The sequence below is a fragment of the Sorex fumeus genome, unplaced genomic scaffold (genome assembly GCF_029834395.1).
Source record: "Sorex fumeus unplaced genomic scaffold, SorFum_2.1 ptg000094l, whole genome shotgun sequence".
NCBI lineage: Eukaryota > Metazoa > Chordata > Mammalia > Eulipotyphla > Soricidae > Sorex > Sorex fumeus.
In genome coordinates, this window is record NW_026606151.1 from 2,673,692 (window position 1) to 2,697,294 (window position 23,603).

The 23,603-nt window shown below is 50.5% G+C and overlaps 1 protein-coding gene across 2 annotated transcripts; it reads left to right on the top strand.

Moving 5' to 3' along the window:
- The first annotated feature begins 729 nt into the window (after positions 1-729).
- On the top strand, positions 730-20,981 carry ARMC12 (armadillo repeat containing 12). 2 transcript variants are annotated; one of them, XM_056132379.1, is made up of 7 exons: positions 730-918; positions 4,091-4,230; positions 5,232-5,377; positions 5,604-5,738; positions 15,088-15,261; positions 15,381-15,452; positions 20,639-20,981. In XM_056132379.1, the coding sequence occupies exons 1-7, from the start codon at positions 848-850 to the stop codon at positions 20,978-20,980; spliced, it is 1,080 nt and encodes a 359-aa protein (XP_055988354.1). In that variant the 5' UTR covers positions 730-847; the 3' UTR covers position 20,981. The 2 variants fall into 2 exon arrangements, with proteins under 2 accessions (XP_055988354.1, XP_055988355.1); XM_056132380.1 differs by lacking the exon at positions 730-918 and having other exon boundaries at positions 4,068-4,230.
- Positions 20,982-23,603: the final 2,622 nt, after the last annotated feature.

Consider the following 23,603-nt stretch of genomic DNA (forward strand, 5'->3'; position numbering starts at 1 on the left):
GGAGGGACGAGCTCCGGAGACGCCCCGGGGGATCTGGGCTCCCGGCACGGCGGGGGTTAACGCGGGCTGGGGAGGGGACGGTCTCGGGGGAGAGAGTGGGATCAGTGTCCCGGCTCAGGCTGCCTGGCGTCCGTGTGTCCCCCCCCCCTCCCTCCCAGGCTTTGCGTTCTGGCCTCGTGCAGGGGGCACTTGTGGAGCGCGCGCCCCGTGCGCCCCGTCCGAGCCCGCCCGCGTTCCCATTCAATCCCGAGCGCGGTGCTTCCCCGCGCGCACGGTTCAAGTGCGCACGGAGCCCGGGTCCCGAGGAGGAAACCGAGGCTCCGGTGGAATTTTCCCGAGCCGGTCGAACGCCAGCGAGCCTGTCAACCGCCTAGCGGGAGTCCCAACAGCTCGTCCTAGGCACTGGGACGCGGGGCGGCTGCTGGCCGCGCCGGACCTGAATGGGCAGGAGCGCGCGCCCCGCCCGGCCCCCACCCCTCCCGCCCCGTAGCCTCCTTAGCCCGATTTGCAGTCAGTGGTAACGTGGAGGTGGTTTGAGTTTCACAGCTTGGAGGGGGAGTAGGAGGAACTAGAGCTCAGAGGGATGGGGGTACCCGGAGGCTTTACGTGTTTCGGGGTGCGGTGGGTACTTCAGAGAGACTCTAAAGTTGCTCAGAACGGCTCAGTGGCTGGTTTTCAGGATTGAAGTTTCCTGGCCCGAGGATCATCTAAGGTGGCCGGGAAGTGGAAGACCGGGAATGGGTGTATGTGAGGGGGGAGCTGAGTTAAGTACCTCCCAGGCCTCTTTGAGACCCTCTGCTTTTTCCGTCACGGTCACCGGCTTCGAGCACCAATATTTTCAGTCCAGATGAAACCTACTTTTAGTAGCAATTACAGTATATTCGACCTTGGGTTAAGCGTGTGCTGGCACCGTTCCAGGTACTTAAACCTCACCTCATCCCTCCACCCCCATATTATTACTATCGCTTTTCTATGTGGGGAAAATGAGGCACAAAATGGCAAAGTCAGTGGCTGAACTGGTTTTGAACCCTGCTGCCTGGCTAGTGCCAGCACACGCTCAGCTGCAGCTAATCCACGGAGAACATCGCTGTGCAGAGTGCCGTTGGCAAGGAGAGATGCTGGCCAGAGCGTCCACGTCCTCTGCTGAGGCCAGGGAAGAAAATCAGGGCTGGCAGCGCGTGTTTATAATCGAAGTGTTCTCTAGCCGGTCGTTCCAGATTTCTGGATTTGACCGAAAAAAGCAGAACAAGAAACAAACAAAAGCCAAGTTCCCATAAAGAGTTGCAGCTTTTCGTTTATGCTCCCTAAGAACTTTCAAAACACAACTACCATCTATTATTACCGTCATTTCGTCAGACCAGGCGCGTTTTAGTTCTCTAAGTAAGAAAAGACACTGAATCAAAAGCAGCCGTTCTCCCCTCCACCCCCCCCCCACCCCGCCCTCCAAATGACTGCCATTGATTCTGGAGCAGTAGAGACATTCCTGTCTTTATTTTCCCCCTCATGCTGTGCACTAGTAAAGATGACACATGGGGAAGACCATGCCCTATCCTCTGAATCATTGAAAGGCAGAACCAAATGCAACAGAACTTTAAATACAGCCGGACAGAGGTTATAAACCAAGAGACAGTGATGAGCCTTTGGAGGTCTTTAAAGAACAGGGCACAGGGGGGGCAGACAGCTAGGACAGCAGATAAGACACTTACTTGGCATGCAGCAGAGCCCGGTTTGATCTCTGGCACCCCCAATGATTCCTCAAGTACTACAAGGAGTGACCCCTGGGCACAGAGCCAGGAGTAAGCCCTGAGCACAGCCAGATGTGGCCTCAAACCCCAAAAACAGAACAGGCACATAGGAGCCAGAGAGTGCAGCGGGGAGGGTGCATCAAGTCAGACCCTGACACCAAATCGCCTGGTCACCGAAGCACCATCAGAAGTGATGCCTGCCCCGAATGAGCCCTGAGCACTTCCAGGTGTGACCCTCACTCCCACCTCACCCCCATTTTAAAAATAAAAAGAATGGAAATACATCTTGCTTACTTAGAATGTGAGGCTGGTGTGGTCAGCTCCCATGGGGCAGACAAGGAGGCCACTGGCTCAGGGTCCCAACCCAGAGGACCAAGGCTGGACCTTGTTCTAAAGGATATCTCCGCAGTCACCCCAGGGAGACCTCCACTCCAAGCTGTACTTTCCTGCAGGAGTTCATTGGATGTGGGGGGACTGGGGGGGCGGTCCCTTGACAGTGGCTAGGCCTTGGGGTCTCCACTCATCAAGTGCTCTGCAGGGAGTCCCTGTGGGCCCCCATCCCTCCCTGGACTTGACAGAGTGACAGGAAGAGCCAGGAGGAGGGCTGATGCTGAAAGAGAGGACAGGAAGACAGTGGTCAGCTCAGGGGGGGGTTCTTGTGGACTGGGTAGAGCAGGTGAAGACTTCAGTTTAACCCGAATGCTGACTTCCTGTTTCCCTACCTCCCTCAAGCCCAGCTGCAGGGAAGAATCAGAGAGAAAGAGGGAGAGGGAGGAAGGGTGGGAAGGAGAGGGAGGGAGGGTGGGGGAGAGAGAGAGAGAGAGAGAGAGAGAGAGAGAGAGAGAGAGAGAGAGAGAGAGAGAGAGAGAGAGAGAGAGAGATTGATTTCAATGGGCAGACCGCATGCCAGAGGTCCTGGATCAATCCCCAGCACGTCTGGTTCCTCAGGTCCCACCCACTGGGTGTGGCCCCAGAGCAAAACAACACAACCACATAGCCCAGCTGCAGCCCAGGCCAGAGCCTGGGTCAGCTTCTTACCAGTTCAGAGCCAGGCAGGTGACGCTCAGCCCTGTTCTGGAGCAGGCAAGGCTGAGTGAGGGGATGCAGGCACAGGGAGTGTTCAAGGTGAAGAAGAAAGGGTCTGGTGTCACCCGCCCCATCTCAGGGGTGGGATTAGGCCCTCCAGGCTGGATCCTTGTCCGCTTGGGGAAGGGTGAACAGCCTGGAGGGTTGTGGTGGGACTCTAGGCTTAAGACCCCCTATTTAGGCAGGAACAGACAGACCTGTGTATATCTTTTTTTTTTTTCTTTTTGGGTCACACCTGGTGATGCTCAGGGGTCACTCCTGGCTCTGCACTCAGGAATCATTCCTGGCAGTGCTCAGGGATGATTCCATATGGGATACTGGAAATCGAACCCGGGTTGGCCGCGTGCAAGGCAAATGCCCTCCCTACCCACTGCGCTATTGCTCCAGCCCCCCCCCTTTTTTTTTTTTTGCTTTTAGGTCACACTTGGAGGTGGTGCTTGGGGTCCCATACGTGGCACTGGGGATTAAACCTGGGTGGGCCACCGCCCTGCCTGCTGTACAATCACTTCGGTTCCTCTGCGTGCGCATCTTAAGCCTGGAGTTCCAGAGCTAGATGGCCCCCACCCCCATCACTCATGCAGGAAGACAAGCAAGGGCAGGCCTGGAGCCCCGTAACCTGTCCCTCCCGTGGGACTGCGCACCCTCCACCCCAGGGGCTGGAACTGCCGAGACGGCCACCCTGGCAGCGGGGTGGGGGTGACAGACTTGCCCTGGCCACTGTGAAACTGAGCTGCCCTCTCTGCTGTTCTTCCTTGGAAGGATGGGGGGGGGGGGGCACTGAGCCCACAGAAGCCCAGGAGTCAATCTCTGTGGAATCGATTAAAGACAGGTGGCCCCTGGGAATGAGGGGACACGAGGACGCTCCCTTAAAGTGCCCTCCGAGGCAGGTCCCTGGGAGGGGGTGGACGTGGGGGCCCTAACCCAGAAATTGGGCCTCTGCTGCCCCCTAACGGAGGAGAGGCAGTCTCACGGGGCCCTGCCGACTTGGCTCCCCTAAAGGAGAGGAGGAAAAACACCCTCCCTTCAAATCTTGGCCTCCAACCCGCCTGCCCCAAAAGCCAAACCTTGCTGCCTTCGGACACACTGGCCACCCAATCATTGCCTCAGTTCCCTTTGTTGCCCGGGGTTCCGATTCTGGTACCCTGGTTGGCGGTGCTCAGGGTTCTAGTTCCGGGAGGCCCTTCCCAGGTGCCTCGGGCCTCGCTCCCACCTGGGCACCGGGCAGCACTTGAAGATATGGGCTTTTGTATCCCTGAAAGTGTGAAGCAACTGGACATCCGGAAAGTGATAGTGAGCGTGGTCACGGGCGCGGGAGCCATCTACCTCTGCTACAAGGCCATCAAGACTGGCTTACGATGTCAGCCTCCCTTCTTCTCCAACTCTCCCGTCTGCATTGCCCGTGAGTGCCCAGTCCCTGGGGAGAGGGATGGAGCCCCTGGGAGCCTGCTCCCGAGGTGTCCAGTATGGGAAGGCCCAAAGGTGATGCTTCCCTGTCGCGTCTCTCCCTCTTTCAGACACCGGGCCCCAGGGCCACAGACACCAGCCCAGGGGCCCTGGGGGAGTGGGTGCCACTCAGGTGGAGTCTGTGAACCCCCTTGGCCCGTCTCCAAATTCTAGCTTCACCCCAGCACCTGGGATAAGGTCTCCTGGGAAAATGTCACATGGGTGGTTTTCCCCAAGGGCAAGTGGCCCTGACCCTCCCTGTGTGCAGCTAACATGTTGGTGCCAGGTTAAAAATGGGGCCCCAGGGCGTGGCTGGGGCCCCATTTTTGAAATTAAAAAAAATTTTTCGGGCTGGAGCAATAGCACAGCGGGTTCAATTCCCAGCATCCCATATGGTCCCAGGAGTAATTCCTGAGTGCATGAACCAGGGGTAACTCTTGTGCATCGCCGGGTGTGACCCAAAAAGCAAAAATCAAAAAAAGGGGGGGGCCCAGGGCCTGCTGGGGCCCCATTTTTGAAATTTAAAAAATTTTTAAAATGAGGGCATGACTCAGAGATACACTTGTCTCACACCTGTAAGGTCCTGAGAGTAACCATCGACCCCAACAAAAACAACAAAAAGGGTGGAGGGGGGCGGGTTCCACTTCTGTTATATTTCCATCTGCCTGAACTGCATTGGTGCATGCGGGTGTGGAGGAAAGGCTCAGAGTATTGCTGGAGGCCGGGAGGCTGCTGGGTTCCACCTTCCTCCCTCGGATGTGTGAGACGTGGACAGGGCAGGGCTGGGGCAAGAGGTTCGTTGAACTTCGTTTAACTCAGCGTCAGGTCCTGCCTCGAAGACTTCTCAGGGAGGGCCATGGCAGCTGTGTCCCTGGGCTCTTCTCCCCCATTTCCCCGCCCGCTTTCTGTCCTCGCTGCCCAGTGCCCGGCCCGAGGTGACTGGCGATGGCCCTCTAGGCTTGGCCGTGGAGCGAGAGCGGCTCGGGCGGGACTCGGGCGAGCTCCGGAAGCTCCTCAACTCCTTGGAGTGCAACCACGACGAGTTCACCAAGAGCATGATCCTGCACAGCATCACCCGCTGTGTGTACCTGCTGGAGGCTGAGGTGAGGGCTGGGGCTACTGACAGCTCCGGGTGACATTCCCCCCTCCCCCAACGCCCTTGACCGACCAGACTGTGTCCCAGGGGTAGGACGGGTCTCTCTCTGGTTGCTGGTGGGATTGCGCTAAGGGTAACTGGCAACTCCGGAGTTTGGGGGTGGGGGCGGGGCGGGCAATGGACCCAAGATGCCTGCTTCTCCGACTTCTTTTCTTCCTTCTGGCACACTCTAGGCTGCCTCTTGTTCTAATGATGACATCAGACTGGTGGGCTGCATGCTGGATGACAAGGACAACTGTGTCAAAATCCAGGCTCTGAATGCACTTAAGGCTTTCTCGGGCATCAGGAAATTCAGGGTTAAGATCCAGGTGAGCACCAGAACAAGCGGCAGGGGAGAGTCCACCCGCTGCCCAGGTCCATGAGCCCCTCTGGGGGAAGAGGGGAAATCATCAGGCGCCTGAATTATAGGCGAGAAGGGCCCGAGTTGGTGACCCAAAAGCAGGTTTTTCTTTGGAAATAAGCAGCTGGAAATGGCAACTGGAGCCCCAGGATCATAAAAACCTTTGAATGTCAAGAGAAAATGGAATGCGGGTGCAAAGAGTAGCTCTGAACCCCAAACCTCAGGAAGCATCCCCGAAGGTTCTGGCGCCAGCTGATTCTCAGATACCAACTAGCTCACTCTTGACATGGTCCACATGGTCTTAGCAGAGAACCCACAAATCCCCGTCCATCTCGGCTGGACAGGTGGCGGGTTCCATGGCTCCTTCCCCTTCCATGACTCCTTGAGAATTCACTAACAACGACCCAACGAGCTCAGGAGAAACCTATTTCGGGGACTGGCGGTTTGTTATACAACAGAGGGGGCACCAAACGGAAGAAGATATGCTATGGGCACGGGAAATCCCTGGACTCTGTCAGGGGGCTGATGGCCATTTCACTCTGTAGACATGACTGATTCGTCACTGGCCCTCGATGATTTTAACTCAGTGACCCCATGATTCGCTTTTCTCCCCAGCCATAAGGGAGAATGTTGCAAGCTCCGCCTTCTAAGCCTGCTTGGGCTTCCTGGTCCCCAATCCCCACCTGGAAGCATTCTAAGGTCACCTTACTCGCATAAACTCAGGGATGGAAAGGCACTTACATCAGGTGATTCCTTTGTTATCTATAAATAACCAAAAGACATGTCTATCAGGAAATTCCAAGAAATGTTAAGCACTGTGCCCTGGAATCATGTATAAAGATTCAACATTTATCATCACTTCCCCGCCCACCCCCACTGCCCCATGCTGAGTTGGTCAGAGGTCTGCAGCTGGGCCACTGGTGGCTTCTTTACCACTATGTAGAGAAACCTCCTCTCCCAAATGTCAGTCCTCCCTGCTTCTGCTGCCAAAGGTACCTGTATCCTTACCCATCCTTTCCTGGTTTCCTGCCAGTGCTTCCAGTCTGTAATTGGGGTCAGTCTCTGTCTAGGACCCCATTCTTCCTAAGGCCCTTTGTCTGAAAGGGCTCTCCCAGCTCCTTCCCTTTCCTTTCTGGCAAGTTCCATGCCTTTGCACTTATGTCAGAAAAGACCTCTTCCTTGACTTCCAACTTTCCCTTGAACAAATTCCCTATTTCTCCCAAATTAAAAAAAAAAATCAACATTTAAAATGCACCAGCAGGGCTGGAGCAATAGCACAGCGGGTAGGGCATTTGCCTAGCACGCGGCTGACGTGGGTTTGATTCCCAGCATCCCATATGGTCCCTTGAGCACCGCCAGGGGTAATTCCTGAGTGCAGAGCCAGGAGTAACCCCTGAGCATCACTGGATGTGACCCAAAAAGAAAAAAAATGCACCAGCAGGGCGATAGTGCCATGGGTAAGATCCCCAGCATACCCCAAATTTATTTCCCTGAGCCTGCCAGAAGTGACCCCAGAGCACAGAGCCAGATGTAAGCCCTGAGCATCAGTAGATGTGGCCCACCCTCCCCCACCAAATTTTTCAAAAATAAAATTTACAAACATTGGGGGCAGAAAGATAGTACAAAGGGTTAAAACACCTGCCTTGCACATGGTTGACTCAGATTCCATCCCCAATACCATATGATCCCTGGATCTGAGAAGCAAACCACACCTCCCTCCCCTATCACCACCAGCTTGGGAGTTGTCCCTGAACACTTTTAAGTGTGGCCCAATCACCAAGTCCTCCCCCAAATATGTATATGGACAGTAGAAAAAAAAATAACACTAAAACAAAACATTCCTGGGGCTGGAGCGATAGCACAGCGGGGAGGGCGTTTGCCTTGCACGCGGCCAACCCGGGTTCGATTCCCAGCATCCCATATGGTCCCCTGAGCACCGCCAAGGGTAATTCCTGAGTGCAGAGCCAGGAGTGACCCTTGTGCATTGCCGGGTGTGACCCAAAAAGCAAAAAAAAGAAAAAAAAAACATTCCTAACCAGAACTCAGATGAAGAGAGCTTGAAGAGCTTGATCACATGAAGTCAATCAATCCCAACCTCTGAAACCAGGAACCAGCATTTCTGTCCACCAGGTTATTAAGTCACTTCTCTTATTTGTGTTTGGGGGTTTGACTTTTGTGTTTGGGGGCCTTTCTTAGTGGTGTTCAGGAACTGTTCTGCAGTGCTAGACGGTGCAAGAGATGGAACCCGGGCCTTCCACATGCAAAGCATGCACTCCACCTTGTTCTCTCTCCGGCCTTGGTTCATTGATTTTTCACTGTAGTTATACCATGAATCCACATATCCCTGCATATAACAACCGGGGAAAAAATGAAAAACAGAGAATATACGTGAATTGGGCAAAATATCTCTGGGGCGTTTTTAAACATCTTGAACTGAAACATAGAGTTCGTAATCTGAGGTTTGCCTTGAACCTCCACTCAGAAAGTGCCTCCTTAGCGATGCCAGGGGCTGTTTCCTTCCTCGCTGCATGGAGCACGTGAGCTCAGGTGCAGGCCGCCATGTTGGTCACCCTTTTGCGCATGCGTGGGCATCGGTTACTTCCGTTTCCCGTGCCCACGTGGTTCGAAGCTTCCGGCGGGGGTGCGGGGTCGCTCCAGGGCGTGCCCACCGGCGTGGGCTCTGAGCTGCAGAGGCCCATGGGGCTGTCCCACCTTGCAAGAAGGCACGCATCTATTTCTAGCCCCCAGCAGCACTTCCTGAGACCTCCCGCTGCTTGATATTTGTACAATTCAATTTTTTGGCATCAAACTTTTAGAAAAAAAAAAAAGGTCGCTAGGCCTGCACTTATTGGCCGCCTCTTCTTCACCTCAAGGTCCCCTTAGTTTTCCTAAGGCAGTGATTCCCAACCATGTTGATGGTTTTTCCTTTTTTTTTTTTTTTATAATTAAATCATTGTGAGATACACAGTTACAAAGTTGTTCATGATTGGATTTTGGCCATACAGTGTTCCAACGCCCTCCCTTCACCAGTGTGCATTTCCCACCACATGTCCCCACTTTCCCTTCTTCCATTCCCCTTTTGCTTCCTCCCTACCCCCAAGTCTGCCTCTACATAGGGCAAGCAGGAACTTTTCCTGCTCCCTCTCCCTCTGATTCCTTTTGGGAGTTATGGTTTCCAATGCAGGTACTGAACAGTTATCAAACAAAACAAACACTGCCCTCCCGTTGTTCATCGATTTGCTTGAGGGGGCCTAGTAACGGTCTCCCATTTTGAGACTTGTTGTTACTGTGTTTGGCATATTGAATACGTCACGGGTAGCTTGCCAGGCTTTGCCGTGCAGGCGAGATACTCTCGGTAGCTTGACAGACTCTCCAAGAGGGAAGGAGGAATTGAACCCGGCTCGGCCGAGCTGGCTGCGCACAAGGCAAACGTCCTATCGCTGTGCTATCACTCCAGCCCCACTGAATGTTTATCATATATGTATATTCTTTTACTTCCTTTCAGCACTCAGTTCTTGCCCAGGACGATCGTTTCCAAGGCTTATTGTCATAGTAGCTCTGCACTGTAGCACTGTCCTCCTGTTGTTCATCAATTTACTCGAGCGGGCACTAGTAACGTCTCCATTGTGAGACTTGTTGTTACTGTTTTTGGCATATTGAATATGCCACAGGGAGCTTGCCAGACTTTGCTGTGCGGGCGGAATACTCTCAGAAGCTTGCTGGGCTCTCCGAGAGGGGTGGAGGAATCAACTCAGGTTGGCTGCGTGCAAGGCAAACGCCCTACCTGCTATGCTATCGCTCCAGCCCATTGTCATAGTGGCCCCTTCTTTATCCCAACTGCCCCCTCTAGCCCTACCCCCGACTTGTGGCAAGCTTCCAACTGTGGGCCAGTCCTCCTGGCCCTCATTTCCACTGTCCTTGAGTAATAGGCTCAAGCTATAGGCTTTGTTTCCCACAACCAAGTGTGTGGTTTTTACCTAGGCAGCTAGCTGACAACGAAGACTGCCCTACCCGAGTAACCCAGTTCAACAGGAGGACAGCCTGCTGCCTGGGTTCTGCCTTTCCCCAGTGTCCTTCATCCCATTCTCTCTGGGATGAAAGCTGAAGGTAGTCACTCTCCAGTTTACTTTCCATCTAAAGGTGCTCTTTTGGGTGTCTGTCCGCAGCCCGGGGGCTCCTCTGACCTTCAGACTAAATGGTTCACTTCCACTGCCTAGAGGCTCTTACCCAGTCTCAAATGGACTTGACCCCAGTCTCCGCACCAGCCGCCTTGCCCTAAGGCTCATCAGCCTCTGTGTGGGCCTCTTCAAAGTGCTCCAGCAGGGTGGGGTGGAGTGGGGGTGTCTGTGGAGTTGAGAGGGGGTGCAATAGAGATAGTATAGGCGGGAAGGTGTTTGCCTTGCACACAGCCACCCCTGGTTTGATCCCTGGCACCACATGTGCTCCTCTGGGTCTGATCCCTGAGCACGGAGCCAGGAATAAGCCCCGAGCATCACTGGATGTGGCCCCCAAACCAAAATATAAACAAAAATAAATGAATGCATGATCAACCCCACCTCCTAGCCCCAACCTGAGCCATTTACACTTGGTTCAAACTCTCTCACTCTCTGGCCTCGTGACCTGAAATCCTGCCCAGGGCTTGCTGGCCTGTTTCAGCAGAGCAGTGTGGACAGCGGGGAGGTGGGGGGGGGGGGGGAGCAGTGTTCTAGTGGAAATGCTGGGATCCAGCTCCTGGATCACTGTCTCACTCTTACGTGTGCCACAAAAAAAGACAGCTTATGAAGTTACCTGCCTTTAGTCCAAGCACCTGGCAGAAGCCAAGGTTGCTTTATTTATTTAACAAATGTGCATTGAAACTTGTATTTTAGCAGAGCAAGGGAGGCTATGCAGAAATTAGAAAGATAAATGAGTTTCCCATGACGTGCTATGGAATAAAATTAAGATGGGAAGAATAAAGGTGGACATAGAGGTGAACTATAATATCAAAGGAGAAAATCTTGGAACCAGAGAGATAGTCCAGGGGATAAGACACCTGCCTTGAGTGTGGCCAATGCTGGTTTCGATTCTCAAGCCCACACATGATCCCTGAAGCACCAACAAGAGTGACCTTTGAGCCCAGAGCCCAGAGTGAGCCTTGAGCATAAGCAGGTATGACTTAATTCCACAGGCCACCCCTTCTCCCCCACCCAATAAAGATGTTTTTTGTGTTTTTTTTGGGGGGGGTCACACCCGGCAAGGCACAGGGTTTACTCCTGACTCAGCATTCAGGAATTACTCCAGGCGGTGCTCAGGGGACCATATGGGATGCTGGGAATCGAACCTGGGTCAGCCACGTGCAAGGCAAACACCCTACCTACCTGTACTATTGCTCCAGCCCCAATAAAGATGCTTTAACATTAGGAAATGCAAAGTAAGACCTCAGTAAGGTCTATATGCCCCGTCTCTGCCATTATATCATCTAAACTCAAAATTAGTGATGTTCCCAAATTTTGGTGAGGATGTAGAGAAACTGGATCTCTTTTAGATTGCTGGTGGGAATCTGAAACACTACAGGAGTCATTTGGGCAAATAGTCCAGCCATTTTTTTTCTTTTGCTTTTTGGGTCACACCTGGCAAATGCTCAGGGGTTACTCCTGGCTTTGCACTCAGGAATCACTTCTGGTGGTGCTCAGGGGACCATATGGGATGCTGGGAATCGAACCCGGGTCGGCCGCGTGCAAGGCAAATGCCCTACCTGCTGTGCTATTGCTTCAGCTCCCAGTCCAGCCTTTTCTTAAAGAACTAGCTGCTATTTGCCATACAAACCAGTAGTAACACTCCTGGGCATTTATCCTAGAGGAATGAAAACATACATTTGTGCGGGAACCTGGTCACAATTGTTCATAGCAGCTTTGCTTGTAATAGTCCCCACAGAGAAACAACCGAAAGTGTCTGAGCAAACAAGTGGTGGGACATCTATGCCACAGGTCAGCACTCAGCAATTACAAGGAATAAACAACAGGGGAGCATCTCCAGGGTCACTATCCTGAGTGGAAAAGTCCATTGCAGAAGGCCAGGAAGTATGATTTTTTTGGGCGCTAGAGAGATAGCGCAGTGGCTAGGGAACTTGCCTTGAACAAGGTCAGCTCGGGTGTGATCTCTAAGTCTCATATATCCCCTAGAACACCAGCAGGAATGATTCCTGAGTGCAGAGCCAGGAGTGACCCCCCGAACATTGCCAGGCATGACCCCCCCCCCCCCCAAAAAAAGGAAGTATGATTCCCATTTCAATGTGACAAATTTTTAGAATTGAAAAATGGATGAGAGGGGCTGGAGCGATAGCACAGTGGGTGGGGCATTTGCCTTGCACGTGGCCAACCCAGGTTTGATTCCCAGCATCCCATATGATCCCACGAGCACAGCCAGGAGTAATTCCTGAGCGCATGAGCCAGGAGTAACCCCTGTGCATCATCAGGTGTGACTCAAAAAGAAAAAAAAATGGATGAGAGGTGTAGACGGTTAAGGCTGGAAAGGGGCAAGCATGTAAAACAGGGGTCCCATAAGGGAGACCTCTGTGGAGAGGCGACATTTCTGATGGCCTTTTCTGTCCTTTGCAGTGGTGACTACACAAACCTACAGGTGTGACAAAGTGGCACAGAACTAGACACACTTTATACAAATTCCAGTGTCCTTGCTTGATATATTTATATAAAAGTTCTTAGGCTGGAGAGATAGTACAGTAGGTAAGGTGCTTGCTTTTCACACAGCTGACCCGTTCTATTCTTGACATTGCATGTGGCTCCCCGGTCCCCCAATCAGGAATATGAGGCCAGGAGGAAGCCCGGAGCATTGCTGGGCATGACCACAAAACAAACAGTTCTCTAGAGTCAATAATGTATTTATGTAACTATACATTATGATCATACAATGATGATGTCAAGGGTAAACTGAGGGAAATGTGGAAGAGAGTGTACCTGACCTTCCTGGGCTACTTTTGTGTAACTTTCTGGAAATTTATAATTATTCTAAAATAGCTCAAAGGTGAGTTCCAGGTATCAGTGCAAACAGGAAAATAAGGACATGGAATCGTGGGGCCGGGGAAGACACTGCAGAATTTATGGTATGTTGTATGTGGCTGAACAGGGTTCCATCCTGGCACCATATATGGTCTCAGGAGGAGTGATCCCTGAACACAGAGCCAGGAGTAATAAGCCCTGAGTACTGCCGGTGTGGCCCCAAAACAAACAAAGTGGAATGGGAGTTGTGTGTGTGTGTGTGTGTGTGTGTGTGTGTGAGAGAGAGAGAGAGAGAGAGAGAGAGAGAGAGAGAGAGAGAGAGAAATCTCAGGGAGAAGGGGGTAGATATTAAGGCAGTCTTGAAGCATTCTGAGGGGAACACCCTGTAGAAACCTAAGGAAGGTGGAAAGGTGTGTGCCTGGCATTGCTCAAGGAAGAGACATGAGGGCTGGAGCAATAGCACAGCGGGTATGGCGTTTGCCTTACACACGGCTGACCCGGGTTCGATTCCCAGCATCCCATATGGTCCCCCAAGCACCGCCAGGAGTGATTCCTGAGTGCAGAGCCAGGAGTAACCCCTGAGCATCGGCTGGGTGTGACCCAAAAAGAAAAAAAAAGAGGAAGAGACATGAGGCCCTTAGGAAGGGAACCCGTGGGAGCCCATGAACGCCTTGATGGAAGCGGGTTGTGGGGGTAGCCAGATCAGACTATACAGGATGTATGAACTCTTGAGCAGAGGAAGGACATACCTAATCAACCAGCTGTTCAGAAACAGATGTGGGGCTGGGAGAGACATGCACGTAGGAAGTCAGAAACCTGTGCAGAAATGCCAGAGGGAGAGGATGGTGACTTGCAGCCAGGCTGTGGAAGTCAGGTGGTCATCGATGGGGAGAAGGGGGTGGAGGATTCTGAAGACAGGACTGGTGGGGCTTTCTGAAGGACTAGGAAAGGTTGAAGGCATGACAGCAGCCAAGGAGGGCCCCAGCAGGAAGGCTGTGAGGACAGAGAAGGGGCCACTATGACAATAAGAGTTGGAAATGATTGTTCTGGGAAAGAACTGAGTGCTGGAAGGAGCTAAAGTGATATGCATGATACTGTTCTCATAAAAATATTGGAAATCACAGTGTCTAAAAGGAAAAAGGGGGGGATAGAGAAAGAGAGAGAGGAAGAGAGAGAGAGAGGGGAAGAGACAGAGAGACAGAGACAGAGAGACAGAGACAGAGAAAAGAAAAGTGTCTGTCATAGAGGTAGGCTGCAGGGGGAGGCAGGTGGAAGAGAAACTGGAGACACTGGTGGTGGGAAATGTGCACTGGTGAAGGGATGGGTGTTGGAACACTGTATGACAGAGACTCAGTCATGAACCACTTGCAACCATATTTCACACCATAATTCAATAAAAGTGAAGAAGAAGCTGGGGCCAGAGGAGTTGGAAAACTGAGATGGGGAAGGTGGTGGAGGGATGAATCTGGGGTGGGGAGCATGTTAATTCTGTGAGGCCACACTTTTCACTGTAGGGAGAGAAGACAACATGGCACCTGAGTATGAGTCTGGTGTCCAAAGAAAGGTCTTAGCTGGAGGTGGAAATTTTAATTGATTAAGTTTGAAGATTGAACCCAGGCAAGTACTCTGCCCACTGTACTATCACTCTGGCTCCTGGAGATGGAAATTCTATTTTTTTTTTTTTTTGCTTTTTGGGTCACACCCAGAGATGCTCAGGGGTTATTCCTGGCTCTGCACTCAGGATTACTCCTGGTGGTGCTTGGGGGACCATTTGGGATGCTGGGAATCGAACCCAGTTCAGCCGCGTGCAAGGCAAACGCCCTACCCACTGTGCTATCGCTCCAGTCCCAGGGAGATGGAAATTCTAAAGTCGTCAGCCTTTAATACTGTTGAGTCCAGATCCTACCACTTCAGGACATGATTAAAAGAGAGAAAAGTTTGGGCAGAGGAACCACAAAAGAAAAGTCATGAAAAAGAAGACAAGTGAAGAAATAATTCACGGAGATAGACATAATTAAATAGGTCTAAAAATGCTGGCAGGTTTAAGTTAGGGGGATGGTCTACTGGGTTGTCTCATGGTTTTGGGGGAAGGATAATGAAGGGGTTGGAGCAGGGGAGGGATGGCCCAATGGTCAAACAGTTGCCTTGTGTGTATGAGGCCCTGAATTGCATTCCTGCCTCCACCTCCCCGCCCCCCAATGCAACAAGTACAAATATATTTGAAAATAATTGTTAAGAGGATCACGAAGAGTGAAAATAGAGGACAGTGTTGGAGATCACCCTATAAGAAAAGATTCTTTTCTTCCCTCTCCCCCACCCCAGGAACATTTCATCAAGATACTAGAACTGATTTCTACTATCTGGGACTCAGAGTTACACGTCTCAGGCCTCAGACTCCTCAACAACGTCCCAGTGCCCGAGTTTGTTCATCCACAACTCCGACGGGTGATGCCTGCCTTGATGGAGATCGTGCAGTCAGACTATACCACGGCCCAGGTGCCCAGGGACCCGGCCCTGCCCCAGTGCAGAGCCCAGTGTGAAGGCAGAGGTTTGCCCCTTCCCAGAGGACACCCAGCTGACCCGCCTTCTCATGCTTTCCTCCTCCCTCTATTCAGATACAAGCCATCCATCTGCTGACTTTGCTGGCGCAGAAGGAAGACCTTCTCTATGATATTCTCAACTGCCAGGTGAGGAAGGAACACGAGAATTTTACCTGGGGAGGAGGAAAATCATGGATGCTCCAGATAAACTCACCTAGACAAAACCGTCTTGTTCCTCTTCCTCTGGAACCAGATATATTGAACACCTCCACCCCCGCCACACACACACACACACACACACACACACACACACACACACACACCGACTCTGTCCTCACCCTTTCTGTTTTTTTAGTAGAAGGAAAATTCTCCTTTGAGAGTTCTTCCAAATGCAGTGTTAAACACACAGGAGACAACAGTTATCTAGATGTGTTTGTTTGTTTGTTTTTGTTTGGGCTACACCTGGCTATTTATGGGCCTTGCTCCTCACTCTGTGCTCAGGGATCACTCTTGGAGGGCTTGGGAGAACATATTGGGATTCCAGGTTCCAAACTCAGGTCAGCTGGGTGCAAGGCATGTGCCCTATCCGCTGTCCCATCACTCCAGTCTATGTGGATATTTTAATATTAGGAGAAACTGACTTGCCGTAACGCTCATCATTAGGGGTAGATAAGGTCATTACATCACAATTGCTGACTCAGAAGGGAAAAGCAACTCGAAATTTATATGTACGTAATAACGTAATCTCAACAATATTGAGACATGGCAAAATTTGTGTAAGGAGAAGTTTTCAGCTCTATTAAGATAGGCTGACATAATATGGAATTATAAGAGACTTCAAGTTTCCATTGTGGTGGTTTGAAATATGTACAGACTGGGGAAGGTTTTCAGCCCCATTTATTTATGAGTACACGTAATTTTTTTTTTCTTTTTGGGTCACACCTGGAGATACACAGGGGCTACTCCTGGCTCTGCAGTCAGGAATTTCAGGAATTACTCCTGGCGGTGCGCAGGGGACCATATAGGATGCTGGGAATTGAACCGGGGTTGGCAATGTGTACATGTAATTTTTATCTCAGTATATTCAATTGTGTAATACACTGTTATCGCTATAGTTGGCACTTTCTACCTTAGTTCCTCAGAATTTGTTCTCATAGATAAGTGTTCCCAGGCTACTTCCTCTATTACCCACTGCTCCTACAATCTGTACTATATTTTGTTTCTATAAGTTTGGCTTATTTACTTATGTATTTTTAAAATATTTTATTTTATTTTTTATTGAATCACCATAATACACACAGTTACAAAGTTGTTCATGATTTGGTTTCTTTTTTTTTTTTTTTTTGGTCACACCTGGCAATGCTCAGGGGTTATTCCTGGCTTTGCACTCAGGAAATCACTCCTGGCAGTGCGCAGGGGACCATATGGAATGCTGGGACTCAACCCGGGTTGGCCCGTGCAAGGCAAACACCCTACCTGCTGTGCTATCACTCCAGCCCCATGATTTGGTTTCAATCCTACAAAGTTCCAACACTCATCCCTTCACCACTGCACATTTCCCTCACCAATGGCCTCAGTTTCCCTCCCCTCAGCCTCCCCCAGTCTGCCTCTGTAGCAAACACTTTTTTCTCTCTCTGTCTCTGTTTCAGTCTGTCTGTCTCTGTCTCTCTGTCCCTATCTCTCTCTGTCTCACTTTCTCTCTCTCTTCCTCCCTCTCATCCCCCCTTTTGGGCATTATGGTTTGCAATACAGATACTGCGACATTATCATGTTTATCTCTGTACCTCTTTTCAGCACACAGTTTGTGACCATTCCTGACTCTCATTGTTGTAGTAATCCCATCTCTGTCCTAACTGTCCTATCAACCACCCACCTGTGGCAAGTTTCCAACCATAGGCCAGTCCTCCTGTCCCTTGTTTCTACTGTCCTTAGGTATTAGTCCCATACTATGTGTTTTTATATTCCAAAAATGAGTGCAGTCATTCTGTGTAAACACAAAAAGGGTAGGGGGGCGGCAGTGGCTCTGTCTCTCCCGCCGCCTGCATTTGGTAGTCTCAGGCTGCTTCCCTCACCCCAGGGAGGTCGATGGCAATGGGCAGGCGAAGGAAGGAACGAGGGCCAGGTTGGTTGGTGTCAGTTGCAGTTTTTTCCACTTTCCTCTCCATTCTCCTCTGATTCTCCACTTGCTTCTTCCTCTCCCATGCTACTTCTTTCTCCTCCTCAATTCCCCTTTATTCTCCTTCTGGCCCTGGAATCTGGATCCCCTTTCTCCTTCTCCTTCTGAAGTCTGGATCCCCCAATCCACTCTTTTTTTTTTTTTTTTTTGCTTTTTGGGTCACACCCGGCGATGCACAGGGGTTACTCCTGGCTCTGCACTCAGGAGTTACTCCTGGCAGTGTTCAGGGGACCATATGGGATGCTGGGAATTGAACCTGTGTCGTCCATGTTGGCTACGTGCAAGGCAAACGCCCTACCCGCTGTGCTGTCTCTCCAGCCCCCCAATCCACTCTTACAGTCCAGTTAAATCCCCCTGTCCCCCCACCCCATGAGGGGTTGGGGCTTACACATAGTTGTGGTCACAATCAATAGGGGTAAAGTTCTTTCCCTCAGGGGATGCTTCTAGGACAGATACTCTCTCAGCAGGACGACCCACCCAAGAGTGGAATCCCATGGATGTGTTTCTCCTTTCCTTGTCCAACAAACATATAAGCATTCATAATATTAATCATTTTGTATGGATACAGTAAGAGATACAGTAAGCTTATAGAATCGCTTTCCTGGGGTCATCACAATCTCAGACTACAGTGCTCAGGCCAGATTAGTCTTTCCTATCCCTAGCAGGGTCCTAATCTCGTCGTTACTTTGTGGATCATGACAGCGTTTGTCCATGACCAAGCTCTCAACTTATAGTTGAGTATTGTGGCACTTTGGCCTGGCCCATTTAGATGCCAGGGTAGCTCACAGCTTGCCCTGGGTCCATTCAGTCCCTTGTTGGGATCTTGCTTTTGGGGTGCCAGGAACTGAGGGCAACTGAGGCTTAAGTTGAGAAAGCAGATGCCCAGGAGTGAATAATATTCGAAGCCAATTAAATCCCAAGTTACAAAAACATAACATTAACTGTCTTCCTGTATCTATACAAAAAGGACATTGCTTTAAAGTAAGCTATCCAATGGGGCTGGAGTGATAGCACAGCAGGTAGGGCATTTGCCTTGCACGCAGCCGACCCAGGTTCGATTCCCAGCACTCCATATGGTTCCCTGAGCACTGCCTGGAGTTATTCCTGAGCGCAAAGCCAGGAGTAACCCCTGAGCATCGCCAGGTGTGACCCAAAAAGCAAAAAAAAAAAAAAAAAGTAAGCTATTCAAAAGATGTAAGGAGAGGAGAAAGGCAATATTTCACTCATACATATACAATCATAGATCTCTGAGGAATCTGACATTACAGGTTAACAGAGTCTGATTAGGGGTAAAGCTGGTTGGGGAGGAGAGCATAGGGAAGAGTTTACAGATAAACACAATGAAATGGAAGTGCCTCAGGAGCACTGTAATCAACCTTAGTTCCTTGTGGCAAGGGAAACAGGACATACCAATATCATCCTAAAATGTTTAGAGCTACATTCCAATAAACACAGAGAAATGGCGGTGCTTCAGGAGCACTGTGATGGGTATCACCCGAAAAACCTAAGCTCTCTGTAGCAAGGGAGAAAGGACAACCAATGTTCATGGTCCTTCCGTTGTTCATTGATTTGCTCGAGCAGGCCCAGTAACGTCTCCATCATGAGACTTGTTACTGTATTTGGCATATTGAATACGTCATGGGTAGCTTGCCAGGCTCTGCTGTGTGGGCAAGATACTCTTGGTAGCTTGCCAGGCTCTCCAAGAGGGGCAGAGGAATCGAACTCGGGTTGGCCACGTTGGCCGCTTGTAAGGCAAACGCCCTACCGCTGTGCTATCGCTCACAACCAATGTTATCCTACACATTCTATGTCTGTCCCTCTCCCTCTGACTCATTTCACTCAGCAAGATATACTCCCTGTTCATCCATTTATAAGAAAATTTGATGACTTCATTTTTCCTGGTAGCGGCATAGTATTCCATCGTGTAGATGTACCATAGTTTCCTAATCCAGTCATCTGTTCTTGGGCACTTGGGTTGTTTCAGATTGTTTATTTATTTTTAAATTCCACATGTAAACGATGCCATCTAATACATTTCCCTGTCTGATTTATTACACTTAGCACAATGTCCTCAGGGTGCATCCGTATTAGTGCAAATGGCATAATTCCCTTCTTTTTCAGAACTGAATAGTTTTCAGTTAAAATTTATAGAGCTACTATAACAGCGGGAGATTGGCAAGATTTAAAGTCTTCTTTCAGCAGTTCACAAATCAAAGCCTAAAACTAGTAAGGCCTGAGACCAGAGGGACAGCTCTAAGGGCTGTAAAAGATGCTTTGCATAGAGGAGCCCAGGTTTGAACCCAGCGCCACCTGGTCTTCAAGCTCTGCCAGGAGCATCTTCCTGAGCACTGAACTGAGAGCCTCCCTTGAGTACTGCTGAGCATGTCCCCAAATTCAAACCAAACAGAAAAGCAAACTAGTGAGGATAAAAGAGAAATCACAAATAAGGTTGAGCTATTAAACACACCTAGAACAGGGCCAGAGCAAGGCTCAGTGAGCTGAAGCAATTGCTTTATGTGCGAGAGTCCCAGGTTCAGTGTCCAACACCCCTCCCCCACCGCCACGAGCAACCCCCAACCATTAAGTACACTTAAGCACTGCCAGGTGTGTGGTGGATGCCCCCAAACAAAAACAAAACCCTCCAAAAACATACCTAGGACTCCATAAGTGTACATTTCTCTTGCACACACAAAGTATTTCTAAAACTCAGCCACATGCTAGGCCTTCAAGTTGATGTCAACAAAAGTCTTGGAATTGTTATTAGTAGATCACGCCACAGTGCAATGATGTTCGAGACAGGGCCAAAGAGATAGTATAGTGGGTAGGGCATTTACCTTGCACGAAGCTGACCCGGCTTTGATTCCCAGCATCCCATAGGGTCACCACCAGGGGTAATTCCTGAGTGCAGAGCCAGGAGTAACCCCTGAACATTGCTGGGTGTGACAGAAAAAAAAAACATTAAAAAAAGTGAAAAAAAATCAAACATGATGTTCGAGAATGGTCATAAAAAGAAAATGAAATAATTCCTGGAGAATGGACCCTGAAATAATTCTTTTGCGTCATGAAGCAGGAGTTGAGGTCTGTTAGGTTGCTGGGAGAAGCGGAACTGTAGAGGCCACCTTAGCAGTCTTCTCACACCTGCTCTGTCCCTCCTCAGGTGCACCCCACCTTCCTGAACCTTTTTCAGTGCTGTCGCCCCGCGAATCTGTTATATGAGATCCTGGTGTTTGCCGAGCGGCTGAGCGAGGGCCGGAATTCCCCTCACTACCGAGCTGTCAAGTGGCACTACAACGAACAGTCTCTGCACGAAGCGCTCTTTGGGGCTAACTCACGCCTGGCCGACCGACTACTCGCCCTGGTCATCCACCCAGAGGAGGATGTTCAGATCCAGGCTTGCAAGGTCATAGTCAGCCTGCAGTGCCCCCCGGATCTGGGGCACCGATCTCCCCGTCAGCCCTCCTGTCAGCTCAGTAATTCTCTCTTTGCTAACGGAGAATAGCACTTAAAGATCGCAGAATAAATTCAGAGAGGAAAAGAGGCTTGCGGGGCAGTGTCTATCCAGGGCTGGGGGTCCGTCGATTTTTTTTTCATTTTTGGTTTTGAGGCCACACTCAACTGTGTTCTGGGCATAGTCCCGACTCTGTGCTGAGAGATCACTTCTGGCAGAGTTTCAGGGTGCCAGGGATTGAACGCAAGGCAAGCTCCCTACCTGCTGTGCTATCATGCAGCCCTATGAGCACCGATTTTATCCCGCATGACCCCGCCCCACAGCATGGACACCACCCCATCCCCGCTTCTCTGTCTAGGGGACCCACTTCCTTTTTTGTTGCTTCACAGATTTGGGCGTGTAGCTGAGGTTTTCAGGAAGTTCTGGGGAGACGAGAGGCTTGGAGGATCAAGAATGATCAACATGAAATGGTAGAGCAGTGAATGAGTCAGGATGGTTAGACCAGGCCAGTTTTTCTCAGCCTGGGGTCCTGCGACCTTCCCTGTCATTTCGCAGGGTATTCAGAAGGCGACCATGGTTGAGAAACACCCAGTGATGCTGTAGGAACAGCCACCAAATCTTAAAGTCTTAAAACTGACCCAGGTTCTGGGGCCCGAGAGATAGGACCGCAAGCCAAGTGCTTGCAGGTGAAGAAACCCAGGTTCAATTCCCGGCACCACAACATATGGTTCCCCCGAGCATTACTAAGAGCGACTTCTCTTAGGCCCACAGAGAGAGCCTGGGCACTGCTGGGTTCGGCTCTGGGCAAACAAACAAACCAACAAAACCCACAAGGTTTTCTCTCTGATCTGATAGTCTCTCAGGTCAGCTGCGGTGGAGGGACGGGTCTGTAGGGACACTGGCTGTTCGCAGGCACCTGGGCTGAGGACAGCTCTTCGTTTTCTTTCTTTCTTTCTTTCTTTCTTTCTTTCTTTCTTTCTTTCTTTCTTTCTTTCTTTCTTTCTTTCTCCCTTACTTCCTCTTCCACCCTTCCTCTTCTTTCTTTTCTTTCTCTCCCTCCTTTTCTCTACCTCCTTTCTTTCTACTTTCCTCTTTCTTCCTTCTTTTCTTTCTATCCCTACCTTCTTTCTTTTCTTTCTCTCCATCCTTTATCTTTCTCTTCCTCCTTTCTGCTTGCTTGCTTGCTTCCTTCCTTCCTTCCTTCCTTCCTTCCTTCCTTCCTTCCTTCCTTCCCTCCCTTCCCTCCCCTCCCTTCCTCCCTCCCTCCCTCTGTCCCTCTCTCTCTTTCTCTCTCTCTTTCTTTCTCTCTTTCTTTCTTTCTTTCTTTCTTTCTTTCTTTCTTTCTTTCTCTCTCTCTCTCTTTCTCTCTCTGTTTTTAATTTCTTGCTTATTTTGGGGGCCACGCCTAGCTATGCTCAGGGTTTACCCCAGCTCTGCACTCAGGAATTACTCCTGGCAGGGCTTGGGGGGCCATACAGGATGTTTGGGATCAAACCTGGGTTAGCCACATGCAAGGCAAGCACTCTACCTGCTGTACTATCTCTCCAACCTCCCTTTTTATTCTGTTTCTATAACTTCTAGAGAACAAATGGACTATGACTGTGATCACAGGCTATTACCAATTCCTTTTGAAATGATAATCACCACTTTGGCCCACATTTCACTGGCCAGAGAGGAATCTTTTTTTTTTTTAACTTATTTATTTTGTCTTTTTGTGTCATAACCTGGCAATGTTCAGGGGTTAGTCCTGGATTTGCACTCAGGAATTACTCCTGGTGGTGCTCAGGGATCATATGGGGTGCCAGAGATCAAACCCGGGTCGGCTGCATGCAAGGCAAATGCCCTAGCCGCTATAGTATCACTCTGGTTCCAGAGAGGGATCTTATTGTATAAGAAAGATCAGTCTTACCATACATATGAGGAAGAACGGAATATGTTTGGTGAGAGAATTAAAAGTAAAGTAAAGGCCCTCCCATTGATCGTCGATTTGCTCGAGCGGGCCCAGTAACGTCTCCATTGGAGACTTTGTTGTTACTGTGTCTGGCATATCGAATACTCTCGGTAGCTTGCCGGGCTCTCCGAGAGGGGCGGAGGAATCGAACTCGGGTTTGGCCATGTTGGCTGCTTGTAAGGCGAACGCCCTACCCGCTGTGCTATCGCTCCAGCCCAGCGTGGTGGCGCGCGCCTGTAGTCCCAGCTACTTGGGAGGCTGAGGCCGGAGGATCGCTTGAGTCCAGGAGTTCTGGGCTGTAGTGCGCTATGCCGATCGGGTGTCCGTACTAAGTTCGGCATCAATATGGTGACCCTCCGGGAGCGGAGGACCACCAGGTTGCCTAAGGAGGGGTGAACCGGCCCAGGTCGGTGAGAGAATTAGTGACCAAAAACTTAACTTTTCTTTCTTTTTTTTTTTTTTTTGCTTTTTGGGTCACACCCAGCGATGCTCAGGGGTTACTCCCAGCTCATGCACTCAGGAGTTACTCCTGGCAGTGCTCAGGAGACCATATGGGATGTTGGGAATTGAACCCGGGTCGGCCACGTGCAAGGCAAACACCCTACTTGCTGTGCTATCTCTCCAGCCCCAGTGACCAAAAACTTTTGTGGAGCACATGTGAGAGCTCTAGGATCAGAATTAAGTCCAAATCCCAGCTCTGCCACTTGCTCTGAGACCTGGGAC